The sequence below is a fragment of the Salmo salar genome, chromosome 11, assembly GCF_965601325.2.
Source record: "Salmo salar chromosome 11, fSalSal1, whole genome shotgun sequence".
NCBI classification, from domain to species: domain Eukaryota; kingdom Metazoa; phylum Chordata; class Actinopteri; order Salmoniformes; family Salmonidae; genus Salmo; species Salmo salar.
In genome coordinates this window covers 21674587-21699272 of record NC_138301.1, presented here as the reverse complement: position 1 = coordinate 21699272, position 24686 = coordinate 21674587, and the positions used below count along the sequence as shown (strand labels likewise).

Genomic DNA, 24686 nt, shown 5'->3' with positions numbered 1-24686 from the left:
CGGGGAGCAGAGCTGTCAGAGCGGATCCCAGGCGCTGCTCTTTTGATGTTTAATTAGTCATTATGTAGCCAAACAGGAGGACAGACAGAGATTAATAGTGCAGAATCAGAGACATTTCCATGGGTAATAATCCCGGTGGAGCAGAAGACATTAGAATGCAGAGGAAGTGTGGAGCTCAGCTTGCCTCCGCCTGGGCCGGGCCTCATTAATATGCATAAATCACTAAGTCAGATGTTCATTGTGAAAATCCTGGTGGATTCTTAAAGCGGGCGATTAAGCCTTGCCTCAACTTCCCATCCACTGGTACCGGCCGATGCTTTTAATAAAAAAAGCAACTGGTTTTAGCAGAGATCCCTCTTTAATTTTGTGCTGAAAGCTTCATCCCAAGAGAACAAGAAGGGGGATTTTGATGAGGGTGGCTCAGAGACTGGATTTGCTTTTGGGAGCTGTGATAATCGCGAGCTTCACCGCTGTTCCTCTGAAATCAAATATGGAACAAGACACAGGACATAAAAGAGAGAGATGTGTTTTGTCTCTGAATTTGTGTTTGAATACTAGTTTGTCAGGAACAGAGGGAGGAAAGCAGCAGAGTGGGAAACACACGCTGCCTCTCCCCTCCTGAAGTAGGTGAAGGGTGGTGCCAGAAGACAGGGAGGGAGGCAGAGAAAGATTGGTTGCCTTGCGGGGTACATCTCTTTGTTGTGTAAATGATCGCAGGGCTTTTATTTGTCTCTACTTAACACATGGGCGCAGGTGCACTATGTGACTCAACAGTAGAATCAAAGCAGTACAATCCTGAGTGGAATAAGCAGAGGAGCTAATGCAGCTTCTTCTTCTTCTGTCACTCTGTGTGGAGAAGACGAGGCCTGGATCTTGGACGAGTTGGTCTCTGATCCCAAGACAGAGCCAAGACTTTAACATGGAAAAAGGGGCTGTTTTTGTCTTATTTCCTCTGGTTGCAGGGAAAGGTAAAGAGAGAGAGCCTGTGGTATGGGTGGTGTGTGGGGATGGAGGTTGAGTAGGCGGTGAAGGAGGGCTGGTCTGGAGGCTTTTAGGAGGTGTTGTATGGGCCTGGTGGGAGGTGAAGGCGAGGAGGTGGAGGGGATATGAGCTGCCATAGCTTGTCTTGCAACTGGTTATAGGTGTTTAGAGGTTATATACTGGCTGATAGGAGGTGTGTGTGTGTGTGTGTGTGTGTGTGTGTGTGTGTGTGTGTGTGTGTGTGTGTGTGTGTGTGTGTGTGTGTGTGTGTGTGTGTGTGTGTGTGTGTGTGTGTGTGTGTGCATGTACAGGGGTTATCTGCAGGGACCTAGGCTGGTGTGGGCGGCAGACAGCGGTGGTGGAGTTTAGGAGTGTCGAGGGCACAGGCGCACCTGGAGCAGAACAGGGTTGCCGGGGGCAGCTGTGCTGTGCCATGCTGGGTGAGGAGCCTGCAGTGTACCTGTAATGCAGAAATGCAGCTGGATGCAGATGCTGCTGAAAGGCTTTTGCTTGTGTAAGCACCCAGGCTTCACCAGAGGCCTGAAGAGCTGCTTGATAAACAAAATGAACACAATGCTTCATATCATTATTTCCCCTACTGGGAATTCTCTTTTATTTATTTATTTATTTATTTATTTATTTATTTCAAACTATTTGAATTTTTTTTCATCCTCACCTAAAAATGGTTGAGGGGGTTTAGATTTGAAGAGCGGTGTGTTTTTAATGAGCAGCTGATGTGTGTATATATGATGTGTGTATATGTAGGATTTATATTGCAATCATAATATTTATGGGAGCACATCCTCTGTGCATTTAGGTTGTTCCCCTGCAGTATATACCAGGATGTGGAGGCCATCAGGGAGAGCCAGCCAGCTGCTGATTGCAAACATTCACATGTTTATACTCCAATCTCATCTCATATACACACTTTTTCCTTAACCTACTTTTGCAGTTCATCTTACGTACATGCTCCTTTTAGGGGACAGGAGCTACTGTACAGATGTAGGATCTTAATTTGATTACTCTTTTGTTACTGTGAATTTTCCTGCACAGCAGGAAATGCAAACTTGTAGTGTTTAAAGTCATGTTTAAAAAGTCTAAAGTTTGTAATTTCCACTTTTAAATGTCAGACTTGAATTGCCCTAACAACAAATGTATCAACCCCTACAAAACAGTTCCATACATTTTTATCCACATAATAATTCACATTTCCTGTTGCTGCAGGATTATTATTGTATTATTCTGGCCCAAAGGAAGATCCTACATATGTAGGTGTGTCACCAACTTTGTCAGCCTGATAATCACCATTTCCCTCTGAACAGTAGATTAATAGATTAACTGTGTACATAGTAAAATACAAATAAAGTGAGCAATGTGGCACGAACATGATGTTGAACAGGGATCATCAACTAGATTCAGCCTTTGGTCAAGGGGCCGGAACTTAATTACAAATAATATAATAATCAATCAATCAAATGTATTTATAAAGCCCTTTTTACATCAGGCGATGTTACAAAGTGCTGTACAGAAACCCAGCCTAAAACCCCAAACAGCAAGCAATGCAGGTGTAGAAGCACAGTGGCTAGGAAAAACTCCCTAGAAAGGCCAGAACCTAGGAAGAGACCTAGAGAGGAACCAGGCTCTGAGGGGTGGCCAGTCCTCTTCTGGCCCAAGCAGATATAACATTTGACTATAACGTAATCATTTCAAAGAATTTTGTATATTGGGGAAACCTGATGTAGTGTATATGTGCACTGGAATCCACTAGTCCCAATTCAAACACATTATTTATTGCTTCTGATATTTATAGTAAATGTAGATCATGAATCCAGTACAATGCACACTAACACAAGGTCCTTAGCCATTGCAGATGATCAGAGGTTGACTGTATCAGTCTTAAGTCTTGGAAGGCTTACTTCATGATACAGTGGGCTGTCTGTGGTCATAGCTAGATGTATCACTTTGTAAACTGAGCATCACTCTGAGTGAAGACATAACGGGTTATCATTGGATGGACAGCATGCTGCGGAGCAGGGTTGCTGACGGGCAGCTGTACGGGCACCTGCGTTAAGGGTCCATCTGACAGGGGGACAGAGGAGAGAGACGCGCCGCGGTGGCAGCAGCTCTGTGGCTCGTGGGGAAAAGCTGTATCTTGTAGGATATTCATGTGTAGCTGGGAGGCCATTGCTGGTGTGTGTGTAAATAGCCAGGCTTTTTTTACGCGCCCTTGTCACTGGCACAGCGGCTTGATGTGACACTTCCTCCTTGGCTGTGGTGATGCTAGTCTGGAGGAGGGAATGAAAGAAAGTGGCGGGAGAGGGAGGAGGTGGGAGGCAGAATCAACTCCCTTCAGGGACTTTTGCTAGCGAGAACCCTGGCTGTGAATGACAAAAAAGATTGTAATTTGCTTCTGACAGATCACTCAGACACCCTTGTTTCTGAGAGACTTTCACTTAGCAGGGGAACAGGGACTAGAAGAGAGGAGGTCTGCTCTGCTCCGGGCTCTGAGACTAAGACCCAGGATTTTGCCTCGCAGTGGTCGGGTGAATGACACACAGAGGTTATCTCCTTTGTGTGTGTATGTGTGTGTGTTTAGCTGAACTCAGAGAGACTACAGCTCCCTTTCATCGATGCAGCTACGTGTATTTTGACTAGACAGCCATCTGCAGGCGGAGCAGGATGGTGCAGGAAGCAGAGCTCATTTTGGGTTCTCTTTGAACCAGGGCAGGTCAGGACCTGGTAGAGGGCAGCTCTTGTGAGTAGACGTGCCTTTGGATGAAACGCGTCAGCAAAGCCTTCTGCAAATACAGCCAAACAATCATTGTTTAATGTGGCCCTTTCATGTAGACACGGTTGTATCGTCTCAAGTGATCTGGATTTCCTTGTTGTCTGGCTGTTTCACAGCATCAGATGACTTACCAGACAACATTTGTCATGTACTGTACCTCGACATTTTTGTATCATTTTTTTTTTTATTAAGAATTTATTTAAATGTCTCTCTTTTTAATTCAAGAAGGATTTAAAGAGTATGGTCATTGTGACATAGCTGACAAGACTGGGTTGACATGATTCATTTCATTTTCTAAAATCAATTCTAGAATATTTATAGTACTAAACAGAACAGGACTGTCTTTCTGTCTACCATCCATCTCTGGGTTGGCATGATGCCCATTATCTCAACACCCTGCCCCTGTCCTATCAGGTCAACAGGTCAGAATCAGACCACCAGGGGGCAGTGTGCCAGGCTCTGCTGCTCTGCTCTGACCCCAGTCTGAAGACCCTATGGGGATGAGCTCATCAGATGGCTGATTAGATAGATGCCCCTCGTTTGACTGGGATGATCCTGAACAGAGATCCTCACCCCCTCCCTCCCTGGGGCCTTGCCTTGGTGTGTTTATCCGTCTTTGGGTCGCTCAGATTTACCAATGACATGAGAGGCGGAGATAAAGGAGAAGGCCAACAACTCCAGAGGTCCCGGCTGCTTTCATCTAAAGGAGAGAAACAGAGTTAAAAGAACATGAAGCAGAAATGAATGCACACATTAAAGTCATTACTCACATTTCGGCCTGTAGTAAATTATTTATGTAGGGCCTGGCTGCGTGAGTGCACCACATTAATGCAGGCCTTGGTTTTAGACTGCTGCCTGGCAGGCTTGGCACGGTGCTCTGTCAACAATCACTAGTGATTAGGTTAATAGAGTGTGTTAGTTGGAGGTAGTTTAACTCTAAACCACACCAGAGTGGCCAGTGGGGTATACTACAAAGCAGGATCAATGAGTTAGCCAGGTAACTTGTCTTTTTATTTTACATTTCTTTGAAAGATAAGCTTGAAATGAGTATGGTCTAATTGACTCAACAACCAAAAGCACATATCTAAGTTTAGCCTTCTTAATGAACCAGAAAATCAATAGTTATTCCTAGTTGTTTATCAAAGTTAGCTGGCTAACTCATTGATCCTGCTTTGTAGCATACCCTCTGGTCTAAGGGAGTGTCAACAGGTGAAACTGATGTCATAGGCTGTATCTGCAGATCCAGTTGTAGGCCAGTTACCCCCCTTAACGCAGTGGAGGGTTTCCTCAGAGTGTGGAAGTCAGAGCCATGTCAGGCCGCTTTGATTGGATTGGTCCTTCTTGGGTGACTGGTTGTGCATTGGCCCAGTGAAAGACTAGAGGACACTGACAAGAACACTGACCTACTGTACAAGGCTGAACTGGATAGAGAGGCTCAGTCTTAATGTCGCGGCTCAGAGATAGCCTCCTTCCATCCCAGCAGCTTTATTCATGCGTATTGGATCTCTGTGTTTGTGTAGTACACATTGTCGTTGTCGTGACACCCTTTATATTAATACAATTCATTGGTTCCAGAGTCGTTTTTGATGACTGAGAACAAACAACGTGACTGAGAACAAACAACGAGACAAGGAAGGAATTTGATGTGATGTTGCTATGGACCTAGAGCAGTGTCCTATCACTAAATAACTTTATGAACAGTTGTATGGGGGACGGAGGTTTGGATGTCCGGGAGGATTTGGATGACAAAGGGCAGAGTTGATGAAAGGGAGTTGGGTGGAGTGTTATTTTGTGGTTGGTAGGGAATGTGGTTCAGATCATATTTGGATGGGAGAGAGAGAGGGTCTGTGTTCCAGCCTGTGTTGAATGAACTCACAGAAGTGTAGGGGTGTACTGAAAAATATCATATGAGGCGTGTCTGTGGGCTGGAGATCCATGTTAACTCTGGGGAGGGTAGGGTGTCTGTCTGCCTGTCCCTGTGTGTCTGTCTGTCTCTCTGTGTGTCTGTGTGTGTCTCTGTATGTCGGTCTGTCTCTCTGTGTACGTGTGTGTGTGTGTGTGTGTGTGTGTGTGTGTGTGTGTGTGTGTGTGTGTGTGTGTGTGTGTGTGTGTGTGTGTGTGTGTGTGTGTGTGTGTGTGTGTGTGTGTGTATCTCCTATGTCAGGTCAATCAGTCAGCCAGGCCAGGAGGGGTTCAGCCAGGATTACCATAGCTACATGTACATATGTCTGGCAGAAGCAGCACTAGAGGAAGTGTATGTTGACTCAGTCACACAGAATGAGTGCTTTGTAAATAACTCTAAAGCACCTTTCTGCTTCATACACACATGCAAAGCGTTAGGGAAATAAGGTCAGGGGGGAGTTGGAAGAGGAGGGAACGTGTCTTTCGTTAGAGATTCAGCAGTTAGAGATACTCTAACATCTCAAACTGAAGCAGAGCCAGTAGCACTGCACTGTATGCCTGCTCTGGAGCAGCCTACAGATGAGAAAATGCCTGTTCTGTGCTGATTTATGCAGTTGTAAATCATTGGAGTTAACGTGTAATATATGTGTAATTAAGTCAAGGCAAAGCTTTGTGTTATGAACGTCTTGTGGGGTTTTGGGGAGATTAAGAACCCCCCTCAGCACCCCCCCCCCCCCCCCCCCCAAATAAAAACCAGTGCTTCTTACAGGAAACAATCCCCCCCATCCAGTCTTATGGCATCATGGCTAAATCCATGCGTGAGATGGAGGTGACCTCAGTGGGTGGATTTGCGGAGGATCTTTTTTAACACCCAAACAAATCCCAGGGAAAAAAGCATGGCCAGTGGCTCAAATGTGATTAGAGGGGGGAGTTGTGTGGACAGGTGCATGGCTGGGTGGCTGCCAGTGAGGTAACTCTTGGCCCACTTTGACACAGATGCAGACTGGTCCTGTTTCTTGGTGGCTGATGGGTCAGGGGCCGGGGCCGGGCCCAGGTTCAATGTTTATGAAGTGATAGAGGGTGGTGGTCCTGGCTCTGTCTTAAGACGATTGGTGTTTAGGATGAGATCTGACATGGTTCAGTAGCTCAGGAAATGAAGTATGACAACGTGGGCGTCTTCTCAGTAATACAGCTAATATCTGTTTGCCTGTTAGACAAATGTAAATGATCCCAAAGTGTCCCTGTGTTTGCAGCTCCATGTTGTATGCTGTGTTTGTGAGTAGTAGTAATACGTCTGCTTTTATCAATGTTGAGTCCATCTCTCTTTACTCATTCTCTTTGAGCTTTCATGTGTTTTTTTCTCAGCATGGCCTTCTGTGTCTGGACCCATTTTTGGACCCTTCAAACACACATTTTCCTTAAAGCATCAACTTGAAACGGGCCCAGAAATAAAGTGGTACCAGCATGTAGACCCCGGTGCCTTGGAAGAGTTTAAAAGAATCTCAGAGAAGAAAGAGGAATACATAATAATAGTACTGAAGGAAAAACATAATAAAGCCTCGTTTTCTTTGGGAAAGGAGTCTTTCATCTTTCTATAACAATAATGCTCTCAATGAGTGCACAGGACTGTGTTTAGTCCAGGAAGCTTCTACTGGCGGACATGAAAGGCTCCAGGGAGGCTGGATGGAGTGGGCTTTAAAGGCTCTGTATGGCACACAGGTCAGTCCTCTCCTCTCGCCTCGCTCTTCCTCCTCTTCCCTTTCTCCACCTCTCCTCTTTCTCCTCCTTCAATGGAGGCTGACATGGAACAGCAGAGCGGTCTGAGAGTGACAGGCAGACAGTGAAATGAAGTGGCTGTGGCTGTTTTGGTTGTACCCCTCTGCTTCCCCCTGGCCTGTGGTGCACGTCTGAGCTTGAGGCCCCTGGGGGTTTAGGAAATGGAGCATCACAGCTCTGTTGCCTGTCTGACGTCAAGGCCCGGCCCCTCTGCAGCTGTGGCGTGTGTTTAACAACTCTCTGTTTACAGTCACCGTCGTGACGAGGGGGTTCTTTCTGACAATAGGGAAAGTGTAATTGTATACATTAACATTCTCACTAAGATGTTCTACAACATTATAAACGTTTCTTTCTCCTTCTCCCTGTCTGTTTTTATGACTCTGGGTATTCTACCTAAGAAATAGAATCCAAATTTAATTTGAGGTCTTATTTTTCCTTCCTTTGTTCTTTTCCTTGTTGTGAGTCCATTTTCCCATATTGGTTGTTAATTGGCATAACGTTGAGTGTGGGAACAGGTTGAGCTCCTGTCCCGATGGTTGTGAAGAAACCCTATCCCTTCATGTTACCGTACCGCTAGCGGACTAATTCAAAAGCCCGGGCTTTTGAAAACAACAGATTAGCTCGCTCAGGATTAAAACCTGTGTGGGAGAGCATGTTTATTGCAGTTATTTACTCAGTAATTTGTTTGCTTTTGAATAACATAAATGAATGATATCGGGCCCAAAGCTAAATAGTTTTAGTTCAATCTCCCCTGCAGAAAATCTAAATGTTTGTTTTTGGGAATTATAATTTTTTTCTCCTCTTTCTAAATCAACTCAAGCATTTGTTTTCTGTCCCACCTCCTCGCTTTATCCCCCCCTCCCTCCCGTTCGCCTCCCCTCCCCCAATCTGCTTTCCTCTTTGCCTCAGCACTTATGAGGCTTAAGGGGAAGAACCATTTCAGCGCCTCCCCTTCTCTCAACCACCCCCTAACGCTGCAGCGAATGGTTCAGCCCTGTTTTGCATAAGTTTCCTCTGAGTAGATCCATGTGTGAAGGGCCAGCCCAGGACTGAAAGAATTAGTCCCTTTTTAACGGGTTCGATGTATGTCTAGGGAGAAGGCTTGTGTGCTGCTGCTGCCGTGCTCTGAAACAGTACACTTGCTCCAGTCATCAGTATAATAGCCGACGCTATCATGTATTGCGCCTACCCTGTCCCTGGAATGGGCAGCAACTCCTTAATGTATTACTACAACGGGAAATCGGTGAGTTCTGTCTGCGGGAGAAAGAGAGGGAGTGTGTGTGTGTGTGTGTGTGTGTGTGTGTGTCCGTCCACGTTTGTAATTGGCCCTCGGGTATGGAGTTGCAGAATATTGGGTTGTCCGGCTGCACAGGATGTTTCTCGACTCTAGAGTATATCACTCCTCTCTGCTTTACTCTCTCTCTCTCCCTTTCTCCCTGCCCCTCTCTCTCTTTCTCTCTCTGTCTCTCTCTCTCTCATTTTCCCTCTCTCCTCTGTGGACTGATTTTTCCGTTGCCTCAGTTACAGCTGTGTGACAGTACCATTTGTTTTTCTTTGCAGTTCAAATAGAGGACTTCATTTCTTTCTCAATATGTTCTAGACATGTTATAGCCTGAATCTGTTAGATGGTTCACTTCCTTTTTTTAGCTAACCATGTATGTCAAAACTTAAACTTAATTTCAGCACAGACTTCTCTTTTAGAGATAAAGCAGAATATAAGCAAGGCACATCAATTGTATATAAGTAGGAACAAAACTCGATATGTGGATGTGTGTGGTTGAAAAAAGTAAAACATCATGTTTTTTTCTCTCACCTCTGTTCGTAGACAGAAAATATTGTTTCTTTTAGCTGTGAATGTATTTTTACTGGCTGATTGGTTCAGCACTGAGACTGGGTTGAAATAATAACACGTGGGAGTCTGGGAATGATTAAGGAAAAGAGGCTGCCTGTTGAGGTTAGACTTTCCTGTTTGTAGATTGAGCTCTGAGCACCAGCGTTGCTGTTATTCCATCTGTTTTTAATCACATCGGCATTCTGGACTCTACAGGGAACCTAATGTGATTCCTGGATTGCTCAGTAAAAAAACCTTTGATTTCTGTGTTCCTGCAAAAACTTTATTTTATGTGTGTGTATGTGGGAGAGTGTGTAGTGTGCGTGTGTGGTTGCGTGCGTTTGTGTTTCGGTTTACCTGCCTCTGAGCTAAATTGAGTTTCCTCAGATGCTTGCAGTAATTGTGTCACAGGTGTAAAAGTCTCACTGGCACGGCTGCTGAATAAGAGATGAGTAGAGAAAAGTCTCTTCCTGTTTCCCAGCTTCTATCCAGAGAGCAAAAACACTGAAACTCCCACTCAGCTCCATCCAGAAAGATAACTCCACCTTTCAGAGTCAAGGCCTCATTGGACCTCATTCTCTGACATTTCTATACCATTGTGAGATTCACTTTTATGAGGTCAACATGTTCGGGCATGTGTTTTAGCCCTCCTCATACCCCATTAGGACAATGACCTTTGTTCCTACAGCACCACAGATCGCTTTGATCTTTTTATATGAAGTATTACCAGGAATGTCTTTCAGGCCGGCAGAGGGAGAAAATTGGGAACGTGTGGGCAGCATGGGTCAACTTTATGATCCAATTCAGTCCATCAATAACCAACCAATACCAAGCTCTTTATCTTCTCTTCTTCGGGGGAGAGATAAATAGTGTTTACTGTGAGCGTCAACAAAACTCACATTTACTTGTTGGAGTTTTGAGAGTGATTATTGTTTTTATGGTAAGAAACTTAAAGTCTTTGATTTCTGTGTTTTATGGCGTGTGAAGTGTTTTATTTCCGTTGTTTCCTCCAGTTCCATAGAAAATGAGTAAGCCAGGCTTTAGAGAATTCAGATATTTGGGAGGATTTGGTGGGGGGAGTGTGTTTATCTAAGGTGTGGCCTTTCCTGTCTAATATCCCTCAAGTGCACTGAGGACTGGACCAAGGAGGGATCCAGTAAATGACTGTTTTTCTTCCCATCTCAGGAAATATGGAATAACTGTTTACAGCACAAGATAACATCAGGAGTATGAGTTTTGCCTCAGAGTTTAAAATTCATGTTGACAGCTTCCCACATATATAACACCTGATATCACCTCATTTATCGGAGTGCAGTTGGTCTTTGAAAATGGTGTTTCTTGAGACCTAAATCTTGGAGTTTTTAAGCATCAACAGCTTGAGGCTTGAGATGTCTCTGTTAAAGGGTTGACTGGTACCAGGCTGCAGCGCTCAACATGCCCCATCAGGAAGGTGGTTCTGGGGCTGTGTAGCAGGGGACCATTGTGTTGGAGCTGCGTGCGTGCCTTTTAGCCTCTATAAGTGTGTTAGATTTAGACTTGAAAAGAAAGGCCCTCGGGCATGGTTTGATTCCACATAGTGACGTGCAGAGACAGGATACTGTGTTGACACCAGCAGCCCATTGCTTTCAGCTGTTGTCTTTTGTGAGTTTTTACTGCGGTGATCATTTATTTTTAAGAGGTTATTTTTGCCGTCGTCATTTGGTTTATCCATATGTTAACAGTTTTAATGTTTTTTTTCCATGTGCTGTTTTGATTGGTGTGGTGTTGAGATCAAAGGCGGGTGCTGCAGGCTGGTGATGTGTGGAAAGGTGTGAAAGGACTCATCAGCCCTCTCAGATCAGCCACAGAGAGACGAGAGAGTTGCAGAACAAAGCTCTGCCAAGAACCTACTGTCCCCATTTTCTCCAATCTGAAAGTGAAATCTTATGCTTGTTGATATTAAGTCAAACATGAGTAAGCTCAGTGCATGAACAACAAACCCTGAATTAATGATTGCTTATGGATTATGGTGGCTACAGATATTCTTAAATTAAACGTGATGTGGAAAATATACAGAAACTAAACACCCAAGCTCCCAACAACTGTGCTTGTCCTGCTGGCCCGGGCTCTGAGTGATGTCTCTTTAATTCATGTGGTAGTAAAAGGAAACCCAGGCGGGCCCTCTCCTCCAGAGGCTAGGGGAATGAGGCCCCCGGTGTTTGGGTGTTTTATTAATGCCTTGACTGGCTAGCCCAGTGTAAAGAGGACAATTAGCATCATCCACCGCCATATGCTGCCCATTGAGGCTCAGACTGGGACAAAGCCAGGGCTCCTGTGTGAGGCTAACCTGGAATCACCACGGGAGTCCCCACACCCTGGGTCACATGTGGGAGCCAGAGGAGCCAAGAGATCCCCTCCCCTCCCTGCTAAACGACATGTACACAGGGTGCTGGAGTTACACACACAGCTAATCACATGCTCACACACACTGCTTGCTCAGCAAGACCCCGTGGCCCTGAGTATTGGCTAAGCTGACTGACTGATATGTCGTTCACGTGTGTGACTGTGTATGTGCGTGTCTTTCTCTTGACGTACGTAATAAAGTGATGATGAATGAAGTTTGTTGGGGTTGTGTCTCATAAATAAGATGATTATACTTCAGTAGGACAACAAAACATTCTCTCCAAGCCCACTGACACATCTTGTTGCATTAGGAAGCAACCTTTGAAGTTCTTGAAGGGCTCTGTTCACGCAAACAGATGAGTATGCCATTAGGTCATTAAAAAAGGAATTTATGTTGCTGGTGACTAGAGAATGGGTGGGGTGGGGGGCTGGGTGGCAGGTCTGGTAGTGATTTGTGCTGCATGGCGATGGTGTTAAGGTTGAGGGACCGGCCCTCTTTGTGGCGTGGTGAGTTCACTAGCTCTCTCTCCCTTACTCTCTCTCCCTCCATCTGGAGTGGATGAAGTCAGAGACCACATCACTAATGTTTGGCCTCACGACCCTTTGATCCTCCCACCCAGCCTGGCACAGCCACAGCTGCACAACAGCCCTCTGTGCCTCACCGCTCATCCCCTCCCTCGATCCCTCGCCAGCTCACAGCCAGGTAGCAAAATGAAGAAAAGCACAGGCCCCATATTTGATTTTCTGATTTGATTTCTGTTTCTTTGGCGAGCTGTAATTTGCAGTGTTTATATGAAAGTGTGTGTGCTGGTGTCATTATAGTTCCATTAAGAGCTGAGACTATCTGAAATGCAAACACCCCCTGATAATCCAGTCCTCCCTCCACGAGCCTCCAAATGAGCCCAGCTGCCACACCACTGGCTTCTTAAACTGACACAGCTCAGTTCGTTCACTACATTCATTAAAGTAGACATGAATCTGGCTTCAACATGCAAAGCTACTTTACAAATGACAGTCGTGTAAGGAATAGGGACAAATTTAGGCGAAGATACTCGTTTGCGTCTAATGATGGTTAATGAAGCCGTCCTTAATGCACTGGCTTTAGATTGTGATCAACCCACCAGGCAGGGTGGTGGGGCATTAGAATTGTTCCTCTTCAACATCATCTAAATAACTCAACCAAATCATCATCATAATGCTCCTGCCACATACAGAGAACAGTCACAAGTTACGTCTTAGAGGATAATGACTTGGACAAAATGCTAGACTGCCCTATGCACCTGCTGTTATTCATGTTAATAATGTCTGTTTTCTTTTGGCAGGTGTATGCCCCGTCTACCAACTCCACAGAAGACTTCAACAGAGATTCTCCCTCCTACTCATCTCCCAAACCCCCCAGCAGTATGTTTGCAACCACTTTCTTTGGTAAGTGATTCTGACTAAAGACAGTCTCTGTCATGGAGTCTAAAAAAGCCAGTATTATCTGTTTGTGAAATCTGATGCTCTGTGTTTATCCATTTCTTCTCCTGCCTCTTGATGGACAGTGTCCCCATGAGAAAATATTTCTGGACAAACATCCTAACATCACACTCAGTTACTCTCTCCGTAGTCACTCTCTCTGATGTTGCTGAACAGTTTCAAATGTTCAGCTCGATTTAGCCATTTCTTTCTTCTGGTAGACAGTATTTCACTGAGCCTGGTCTCAGAGTTGCTGGTCTTTGAAGGGATCGGTTTCTGTTAGCCAAGGGAGGCTTAGTGTTATCTCAGCTGTGTCCAGGACAAGGCTTGTGTTTCAGTCCTAAGACCAGACTGGGAGAGTGAACAACCCCCTTGTGTGATCCAGCGACTCAGCAGAGAGGAGGGGGACTGCCCTCTGTGGAAAGGTCTCTCTGGGCTCTCATAATCAAGCTGTGTGTTGTGGTTTGCTGTTGTGGTTTGCTTCACGGCGGTTCAGGCATATTGAATTTTATGTAAACTTGACTTTGGTTATTAAACTAAAGCCATTAAAACGTCTTTGCTCCCTTCTGGAATCAAATCCAGGATATCTCTTCAATTAGATGATCCTTTTGTTACATGAGTCATTATACTGTAAAGAATAGGGATGAAACTCAAAACAGATCAATTTCAACTCAACTCTTGTTTGTTGTCATTAGATGGGACCCACAACTCTTCTGATCCGTGGAATTCCTCCAATGGGATCAACCAGCCTAGTTATGGAGGAATGCTGGGAGGATCTTCATCTCACATGCCGCAGTCAGGAAATTACGTCAACATGCACTCACATGACCGCCTGGTAAGCAACCCAGCTAGTGATGTACGCACATACTGTAAGGGATGTCTCAATGTCTCCCCTACCTATTCTTACACAGTCTACCTCCTCTCTGTTAAGCTCTATTGCCCCATGCTCATAAAACATTTGGCTTGCATTGGTTTCAATTGAATATTTGTGGTGTGCAATATTGCCCACCCTGCCTACAGAAAAAGTCTAGCTAGGGGAAACACTGTGACTGATGTGTATTCAGCCTCCATGTCCTGTTCTGCCCCATCAGAGCACATCCCCTCCTCTCTGCTGAGCCCGTAGTGAGAGTGGTTGGTGTGAGCTGTGGCCTGGCTATCTCTCTATCTGATGTTGCTGTCTGGGCAGTATCTGTGTAAGACACGGCTGACCCCCTCTATCAGTGTTTCATCTGCTCTGTCTGCCCACTGTGTCTCACTGGGACTCACAAGGAGCCTGCAGCTGCTGCCCAACCAAAACCCTCTGTCTGTCTGGGCTACACATTCATATAACCTCTCTTTTATCAAGTGATATTTTTTCACCATGCACAATGCTATTCTTACTACTGAACAAGTGTATGCACACACAATATTGCTTTGTCCTGATGAACACGTGTTTTGTCCTCTTTCTCTTTCAGAATTACCCTCCACACTCTGTGTCGCCGACAGACATCCATGCCAGTCTTCCTCCAATGTCCAGCTTCCACCGCAGCAACGCCAGCACTTCACCATTCGTTAACCCAACACACACCCCGCCTGTCAACACCACCGACGGGGTCATGGGTACGGCAAATATTTGGTTGATCTACTCTTAAATATCAATAGGCGAGATAAATTCCCATAATGATGTTTTCTTTAATCTATGCTCTGTGTTATAAATGTCCTCTCCTTGTTTCTGTAGTTGCTGCAAATCGGGGGAACGCCTCTGGAAGCCAGCAGACTGGAGATGCACTGGGCAAAGCCTTGGCTTCGGTGAGTACAGCACACCCCTGTTCTCCTCCGGGGAAATGGGAAAGCCTCAAAAGAGATTTAGATAGAAACCATGTTACAAATCCACAGAGGTTGTTTGTTGGGAGTAAAGCCCTATTGGTTTACTTGTAAATGGAGGCACAATCCATGCAGCACTTAAAATTGCACTCTCTCCCTCTGAATGCCAGTTTGATTGAGGCGTTAGGCTTACATGGATGGTTAGGAATCCTCGGTGGATATCCCCTCTAGGTTGGTCCCCTCTCTGGGTGTGAATCCTGTGTTCTTGACTACATTACCTTCTCCACTCACTTAAATATCAAATATATTTTTTATTCCTGTGTTAAATTGAGATGGTGCATTATATTAATGGCCCTCTTCAGTCTGTAAAAGAAGTGACCTCGGTGGTCACGATGGGTATTAAGTGCTATAGTGAATGCTGATTAAATAAGCCCAGAGGGATGTGTTTGCAGTTGTTTCTGGGCCTAAGCCTGGATAATTGTAGACTTAATCTCTGAGTATACAAGAAAGGAAATTGTAAAAAAAAAAAAAAAAAATCACCAGTTTGAATAATCCAGCCTTGGTATTTGTTCCATTTTCGATCATGTCTCCCTGCACGTTTGACACACAGTAACTCATAAACCTTTGTGCTACTGAGGATGAATATGTCCTCCGTCCAGTTAGAGTCCTCTTGGTTTCAACAGCAACAGAACCTCACAGAGAGCTCTTCTGTCCCTCCTCTTACTGATTATTTCTAATTTTAATAACTCCCAGAACTCATCTGTAACCCGGCCTAATATACACTACATGACCAAAAGTATGTGGACACCTGCTCGTCGAACATCTCATTCCAAAATCATGGGCATTAATATGGAGTTGGTCCCCCTTTGCTGCTATAACAGCCTCCACTCTTCTGGGAAGGCTTTCCACGAGATGTTGGAACATTGCTGCGGGGACTTGCTTCCATTCAGCTACAAGAGCATTAGTGAGGTTGGGTGTTCCAATTCTTCCCAAAGGTGTTCAATGGGGTTGAGGTCATGGATCTGTGAAGGCCAGTCAAGTTCTTCCACACCAATCTCGACAAATCATTTCTTTATGGACCTCGCTTTGTGCATGGGGGCATTGTCATGCTGAAACAGGAAAGGGCCTTCCCCAAACTGTTGCCACAAAGTTGGAAGAACAGAATTGTCTAGAATGTCATTGTATGCTGTAGCGTTAAGATTTCCCTTCACTGGAAGTAAGGGGCCTAGCCCAACCATGAAAAACAGCCCCAGACCATTATTCCTCCTCCACCAAACTTTACAGTTGGCACTATGCATTGGGACAGGTAGCGTTCTCCTAGCATCCGCCAAACTCAGATTAGTCTGTTGGACTGCCAGATGGTGAAGCGGGATTCATCACTCCAGAGTTCTCACTGCTCCAGAGTCCAATGGCGGAAAGCTTTACACCACTCCAGCCGACACTTGTCATTGTGCATGGTGATTTTAGGTTTGTGTGCTGCTGCTCGTCCATGGAAACCCATTTCATGAAGCTCCTGACGAACAGTTCTTGTGCTGACGTTGCTTCCAGAGGCAATTTGGAACTTGGTAGTGAGTGTTGCAACCGAGGACAAACTATTTTTACGCGCTTCAGCACTCGACGATCCCGTTCTGTGAGCTTGTGTGACCTAGCATTTCGTGGCTGAGCCGTTGTTGCTCCTAGACTTTTCCACCTCACAATAACAGCACTTACAGTTGACTGCGGCAGTCCTTGCAGGGCAGACATTTTACAAACTGACTTGTTGGAAAGGGGGCATCCTATGACTGTGCCACATTGAAAGTCACTGAGCTCATCAGTAAGGCCATTCTACTGCCAATGTTTGTCTATTGATATTGCATGGCTGTGTGCTTGATTTTATTCACCTGTCAGCAACGGGTGTGGCTGAAATAGCCGAATCAACTAATTTGTCGGGGAGTCCACATAATTTTGTCCGTATAGTGTATCTCACCTCAGAGAAATGAAACCCACCATAGCTTTTATTCCTAGTAAAAAGTGAGAGAAGTAAGATGTGTAAAAGCGTAATGGGTTTACATTGGGAAGTGCGCACCCGAAAGAGAAAAGTGTGTGTGAGGGTGTATGATAATCACAAATTAAGTATTTTTGTATTCGTAGACTGAATTCTATTAGCATGACAAAGCTGCAGTGAAATGGACACGGTTGGGCTGGGGTGAGACGAGGGGTGGGGAGGCCAGGGGGAGCGAAGGGGGTTCCTAACTGCTGTGGCTCAACTCTGCGGGCCGCCCTTTGTGGGCCTTTTGTTCTCCGGCCTTTTAAACGGGCCGTGCTTATTGGCCCCCGCTGCCCGGGGGAGCGTGACCGATGAGGAGGCGGAGCCTCATTTGTTGTTGGTAAAATGAGTCATGTTGCAGTTTGAATACAGCAGAAGTAGCCCGGGACCAGAAGAATGGCCCGTTGTATATTGCAGGGTCAGGAGTCACGGCTATAGACGGCCCGCTTTAGAAAGAGAAGAGATATTGGCTAATTCGTTTTGAGTCCCATTGATTTGAGACATACACTTGTGATCACAGTTGATGGTCATTACTTCTCAACAGGATTGAGTGTCTCAGGTTAAAGATACTGAACAGAGAAACTGAGAAATGTGATTTTAAAAGAATAGAGAAGAAGAAGCGTGTATAAATCCCCACAGGGAAAAACATATATTTTGGTACACGGAGTGACATGCAATAGCTAAACCATTTGGATTTTCAAAAGTTGATTGAAACACAAAAGCTTGGTGATCAAGCTTAAAAGAGAAGATTATTAATAACGGCATTCCATTGTGTTTACTGAAGTTAAACGGTTTCCTATGAGTAGGATGTGATGTTTACTTGGAGGGAAATCCTTCTGGATCTACTGCCTCTGCTAATTAGTGGGAATCAAACCTCTAATACCCTGGTTTACTGGGAGACACTTTCCATTATGGCCCAAACTATCCTCTTAAAGGGAACAAATCAGGGACGTGTTGTCTGCTTTAATCTAGCATTTCTCTAAACAAATGAAATCCCTGTGAAAGTTTTAGAGATGTAATCTGTGTGCTTCAGAATCACATCATCCTCTCTCTCTCTCTCTCTCTTTCTCTCTCTTTCTTTCTCCCTCTTTCTCTCTCTTTCCCTCTTTCCCCCTCTCTCTCTTTCCCCCTCTCTCTCTCTCCCCCCTCTCTCTCTCTCTCTCTCTCTCTCTCTCTCTCTCTCTCTCTCTCTCTCGCTCTCTCATGATTGTCATGTTGCCCTAAAACCTCATTGACCCAAGCTTAACATTCCCCACAAACACAGTGGAAGGTCTGTTCATGCTACGGTATGGTAACAGAGGTCTTCTGCCAATGAGGAGACATTGTTTTTTATAGTCCGTACAAGACACCTCAACTGGTCCGATCTGAGTGTATACTACTCTTCCACTTTAAATGGTTCTCTCCCTTCACTGGGGCTCAGTTCAGGGCGTGGTCTAGCATGGAGAGGTGCGGTGGTGCAGCTCATTCAGGATAACCACCTCCGCTCCATCACTATTGGGGGATTAATGCTGGCCTTTGTATCTCTCCCTGTCTATGGCTCCACTCTGGGTTTATACTGGAGTTATATAGCACCATGTTAGAAAGATATTAATGGGATCTAGGGCAGATTTTAGTCCACTTTAGCTTTAAAGGATTGCAACCGCTGTTCCTGTTTCCCCCCAAAGTAAAGACATTGACTTTCTCTTCTAATAGTGTATCAGTCATATGACTGTAGATACAGTATTTGTATGATATTATCTATGTTGTGGCTAGTGGGGGAGATCTAAATAAAACAACACTAATCAGAGTTGGGGGGGCACTAGACTGGTCAGAGCCTTCAGGTGTCGCAGTGAATAAGGTTTGAGGTACCCTTTTTTTTTGCTTTCACTGAAGCCACTGCTCACCGTTAAAGGCCCATATGTATGCTCTGAACATTTTTATGGGCTCCCGGTTGGAAAATCCCCAGAATTGATGAGCCAATTTCGGCCGTGCGCCTGCTGAAGGATGGTGACACAGGCTATAAAAAGTATGGGGAAACGATAGGTTGTGATTTTAAAGAGCTGCATGTTCTGCCTTACTGACGGATCTCTCTCTTTCTCCCTCCTTCTGTCATCCCTCTCACTCTCTTTCCCTCTGTTCCTCTCCCTCTTCCCCTTTCTCTCTCTCCCCTCTCTCTCCACAGATTTACTCACCTGACCACACCAGCAGTAGTTTTCCATCCAACCCCTCCACCCCTGTAGGATCTCCGTCGCCCCTGACTTGCACAGCAGGTGCTGCTGCCTCAGCAGGTACAGTGGTGACCACCGGCGCCCCCTCTGGAAGGGCAGGTAGAACATCAGTCTGCACTCTGATCTACTGCACTATAGCATTATACCAGCCTAAACTAGTCCCAATGGCATGAAGAGATGGGGGTTATTGTTTCCTCAGAGCATTCGCACCGCTTCCTCCATAAGGCTCTGTCTTCGTACTGGAGATGAACACTGCAAGTGATGTTTATCACACGATGGTCTTCAGAGTCTCTGTGACTTTGATGACATTGCCTCATGGCGACAGCTGTTGCAGTTTACCCCCAGACAAATCCTAGCTACATAGTGATAAGGAGTCAGCTCTCTTCAGTTGGTGAAAGGGACTAAGAGACTATCTTAGAGTTTGACATCCTCTCCTTTCAGTCACTGCATTCATTCTACCAAATAACCAACCAGACAATTCAGATAATCAATTTCCCTGAAACTGGGTCCATAAGTAGCAGAGCAATGTGCAAGGGACATTTAATAATTGTGAGAGACACTCTGGCAGAGGAGAGAGAGAGAGAGAGGGAAAGCCCAGCGTGTTGTTTTAGTGGGAAGTTGTGCCGTGTGTGGTGATGTAGTGGCGACAGCTGTCTCCACGTATGCCCCCCTCGTCCTCAGCTGTTGCCCTGGTCTGTGGACAGCTGTTCCCCCCATGGACCGACCGGCCTGCAAAGGGCCTCATTTATCTGCCCGAGGAGCGACAGTGACTCAGCTGATGAGGAGGACTATATCGGCTTCACACAGAGGGATGCCGACCCCTCACGCACCCTCTTTACACCTCAGCCAGCCAGGCCTCAGGGCAGCATGCCCTACTTGGGAGGACAGAGGAGGTAGAATACCAACAACCATTTAGATTTTATCAGTGAAGTTCCTGTCACCTGGAGATTGAGAGCACCAGTTATTTGGGTGTGGATTGTTTTGTTATATAAATAATGAGACAACATGATACCAAGGGCACCAGCTTTTGTTACAATGTGAAACAGAGTTTCTCTTTACAATCATAATCCTCAGTCAATCTACAGTTTCTGTTCAATTTACAAATGCAAAACAAATACTCCACATCCATGACCTTCCCATATGAGAAAACATCTGCCTTTGTCAAAAACCCTTCCCAAAAGTCATAACTTATCCATTTCCAAATCTGTTTCCATTAGTTTAATAGAACGCCTCCATAAAAATGAAATTTAATGTAGCTTAAAAGGGCAACTGGGATGATTGAAAATGTATTTCTTGTTTCATGTTTTGCGATCTAATATCAATTTATTTGTTTGAAGTTTGTTAATTAGAAAAGGGGGCATTACAAAGGTAAGTTGGGGAATGATTTGGCATGATGTTCAGATTAACCACAAATTGTTCCATCTGTTCATTAGGATTAGCTACTTTCATAACCCAACCAGGCAGGAACAGATATACACCCTGGTGCTGCTCAACTCAACTCTGGCTGGTGTGTTCAATTAGCCCTCTCCTCCTCCTCCTCTCCTCCACGTGGGGACCAGAGGCCCAGGGAGGCTTAGTTATGAGTACTTCCTGTTTGGTTCGCGCCAGGGAAACACTGAGGTTGAGCAGAGAGGCTCCCTCAATCCCTGTTCCAAAGTTACTTTTAATAGCCTCTTAATTAAAGCCTGGCTTTTCCAGGACCTTTGTGTGGAGAGACTTTCTCTCAGAAGAGGACTAATGCTTAGTTTACACTGCTGACGATGAATCAATGGAAAATCCCAAACAGTTCCCCCAGGTCAAGTGGAGATGTAATCCTAGTGTTTGTCAGAAACAAACTAACGTTAGCTAACGTTATCTCCCGGTTCCCTATCTTTCTCTCTCAAATACTGAAATACCATTTTAGAGGAGAACAGGGAGAAAATGGGGCCTGCTGTTGGTTTTGACATACAGCCTAAATGAGAGAATGAGAGGTAAGCTAAACAATGTATCCATCTGTAGAGTATGCTACAGTACGTGGGCTGGGTGTTGGCCTCCTGCCACAGTAATGGAGACCAGACGGTATAGTGAGGGCCCATAGCTGGGGCTGGCTCACTAACACAGCCCAGTATAAATAACCTGGGAGGTTTCCTCATTGTCACAATCGATTAAAGAGACTTGGACTGTTCTCATGTGCACACAACAGGCTTGGTGTAATGCATTACTTCCTGGTGCACTGTTGTTTGTTAGGTGGAATATTTCAGACAACATTGGCTAAGATAAAGAGACAAAGAAAAATATTTTGTTGCATCAGACCTCAATTTGATAGGCAGATTATTTTAGTTTCACACTAATCAAATTAAGTTGATTTGTTTTGTATGTGCCATTGCACATTTCATGTACTGATTATAACCATTCCCACACATTGTGATCCCCTCTGCTTTATGTAAAATTCAAATGTGCTCTAGAGATTCCCCAGTCTGGGACAGAATGGAATTCCTTAATTAGATGTTTCCACCATTTGTTTGGACTATTGCCGTCTCTTGGTTGTCTCTAGAATCTCCGAATGGAAAGTTAATTCAGGTCAAGTCTCTGAGTCTCTCTTGGCCTGCGTGTTTTGGCAAGCCACGGAGCTGTTGGACTGTTACACTATACCTCAGCTTGGCATGTGATTGGTCAGATGATATTTGTGTCGTGACCCCTGGAAGCTTGTCAGCCAATCACATCGGGCTTATATCAGCGGACAAGAGGAGCACCCACGAGTGCAGCCTTGCTAGAGCCTTCTGGAACTTTCTGGCTCATTGGATAGATTAAGGGAATCTTTTTGTCGTGGAAGAATCACTCTGTCAGTGTCAGTGGAAGACAGCCTCTGTCCCAGCCGGGCCTCTTATCACTGTTCACTTTGTTGCCTGGGCTATTAGCTCATTAATAAGCGGAAGTAGGCCATGTCCCAGTGTGCTGGTGTATGTTGGGGCCGTCTACCCACGGCCCTGGCTCATGATGCAGGATGCAGCCCAGTCACCAGGAAATGATGCAGCTGAACCCCAATGCTGAAAATACCTCTCACAGCATAACTACAAGAGACCAGACCAGACAGGATGTGGATGTGTTGTGTGTCAGTCAGCCCCTGTAGAGTGGAGCAGGATGCAGGATGCAGGTCTCTTATCATTGGCCATGTTGTGATGTCTGAATCAGCCATGTCAGGTGGATAACTGTGGTTCTCCCTCTCTGTCTCTCTCAGGTACCAACCAATGGTCCCGTGGTGCAGCCGGACAGAGCTCCTCCTCCCCCAACTATGAGAACTCCCTGCACTCACTGGTAAGTCTCCCTGCCCCCCCTCTCTTCCCTTCCCCCACACCCTGAGCACTTTTTAATGGACACGCACACAGTAGATGGGTTCTCTCGCATAGGGCAGGGTAGCATTACATGAAGATTCTTGGCTGACAAATGTCGGTGGGGGGGTTGGGGGTGCTGAACAATAACCGTCCCTTGGGGCGTGTCTCCTGCCATCTGTCCCTTACTCCGTGGACCAGGGTGGGGTTGGGGGGGGGGGGGGGCTGGGGAGCCTGGCAGCTGTTGCATTGACTGAACCACCACTGCTCCAGGATTCCTGCGCTAGCTGCCTGTCCGTCTGCAGACCAGAATCACAACTTGGGATCCGTTTTCACCCCACACCGCCTGACGCCCACATCACACATTCACACCATCGGCTGTGGGAATAAATATTTACTCACTATATTTGAATGCCACCTACAATGGGATTTTTGTGAAGCGACCAAACCAATGATCAGTGTGAACGGCGAATGTGTGGGAGGGATGGGACCTCATGGTGGGAGGAGAGGACGAGGGGTCAGGAGTTATTATCTACACAGGACCACAGTTTTGAGGCTGCCTGACACAGTGATTAGTTACCATATATCTGTCTCTGTCTGACTCTCCTCTTTCTCCATCCTTCTATCTCAGTCTACACTATCTCTGTCCTTCTATCTCAGTCTACACTATCTCTGCCCTTCTATCTCAGTCTACACTATCTCTGTCCTTCTATCTCAGTCTACACTATCTCTGCCCTTCTATCTCAGTCTACCCTATCTCCTGTCCTTCTATCTCAGTCTACACTATCTCTGCCCTTCTATCTCAGTCTACACTATCTCCTGTCCTTCTATCTCAGTCTACACTATCTCTGTCCTTCTATCTCAGTCTACCCTATCTCCTGTCCTTCTATCTCAGTCTACACTATCTCTGTCCTTCTATCTCAGTCTACCCTATCTCCTGTCCTTCTATCTCAGTCCTCACTATCTCTGTCCTTCTATCTCAGTCTACACTATCTCCTGTCCTTCTATCTCAGTCTACACTATCTCCTGTCCTTCTATCTCAGTCTACACTATCTCTGCCCTTCTATCTCAGTCTACACTATCTCCTGTCCTTCTATCTCAGTCTACACTATCTCTGTCCTTCTATCTCAGTCTACCCTATCTCCTGTCCTTCTATCTCAGTCTACACTATCTCTGTCCTTCTATCTCAGTCTACCCTATCTCCTGTCCTTCTATCTCAGTCCTCACTATCTCTGTCCTTCTATCTCAGTCCTCACTATCTCTGTCCTTCTATCTCAGTCTACACTATCTCTGCCCTTCTATCTCAGTCTACACTATCTCCTGTCCTTCTATCTCAGTCTACACTATCTCTGGCTCTTCCACTAATGTTTATTTGTGCTCACATGCTTTCCTGTTCTATCTGATTTTGGCAGAAAACTCGAGTCCATCAGCAGCTTCATGAGCATCTCCAGGATGCCATGTCATTCTTAAAGGATGTATGCGAGGTACTCCTGTCCTTTAGATGGAGACTTTACCCATCAGTGTTTGACACCTTTTCACATCCTTAGTTGTTTTTCTTTCTTTCACCAGCTTGGCCTCCGTTCCGTTCCATTTAATTGGAGTTTCAAATGTTTTGTTGCCATGCTTTGTATTGTTGTTTATTATTTATATATTGACATTTCAGCTTGCAGTAATCAGCTTAGGAGCATAAGACGCTTTAATACCAAATGAATAGTCATGGTGCTCCAAATGAGTGGTGTGCCAGCCCGTTTATCAGTTTCTATAGATACAAATGAGGATGCTTGTCTGTTATGAACACATGCATCCCTTGTGCCCCTCCTCAGGTTGAAATGGCTTATCTTCATCTGTTTTTGCGTGTCTTTCTTTTATGCTTTTGTTATCCCTGTGGTGTTTTTTCACTCCAAGATCATGCCATAAAATCACAATGTCCTCAATTTTTTGTCCTAATGTGCTTATATTAAGCTGCTCTGTCCTTCTCTCTCCTGTTCTTCGCCCCCCTCTCCCCTCCCCTCTTCTCTCTCGGTCCTCCCAGTCTCGGATGGAGGATCGCCTGGACAGACTGGATGATGCCATCCTCGTCCTGCGCAACCATGCCGTGGGCTCCACCACCAGTCTGCCCAGCGACATACACAGCCTGCTGGGACAGAATGGGCCAATAGCAGCCCTCGGAGCAAACTTCCCTGCCGCCGGATTGGTTGCTAGTCGGACAGCAGCAATGGTATGA

General features: G+C 45.5%; 1 protein-coding gene and 1 non-coding gene across 8 annotated transcripts in view; both read left to right on the top strand.

Moving 5' to 3' along the window:
* The window catches only part of LOC106562197 (transcription factor 12), a 95011-nt gene that overhangs the window by 62671 nt on the left and 7654 nt on the right, over positions 1-24686 (top strand). For 2 of the 7 annotated variants that reach the window (XM_045689164.2, XM_045689163.2), the window contains exons 9-16: positions 12983-13085; positions 13814-13953; positions 14573-14717; positions 14836-14906; positions 19109-19253; positions 22372-22448; positions 23875-23946; positions 24495-24680. In XM_045689164.2, the coding sequence (XP_045545120.1) occupies positions 12983-13085; positions 13814-13953; positions 14573-14717; positions 14836-14906; positions 19109-19253; positions 22372-22448; positions 23875-23946; positions 24495-24680 (939 nt within the window). Of the gene's footprint in view, positions 1-8436; positions 8691-12982; positions 13086-13813; positions 13954-14572; positions 14718-14835; positions 14907-19108; positions 19254-22371; positions 22449-23874; positions 23947-24494; positions 24681-24686 lie in introns of those variants that run through there. The other 5 variants (XM_045689169.2, XM_045689166.2, XM_045689170.2 and 2 more) reach the window with 5 other exon arrangements.
* On the top strand, positions 19408-19492 carry LOC123725313 (small nucleolar RNA SNORD35). Its single transcript, XR_006757811.1, has one exon. It is a non-coding gene; the product is annotated as a small nucleolar RNA SNORD35 (small nucleolar RNA).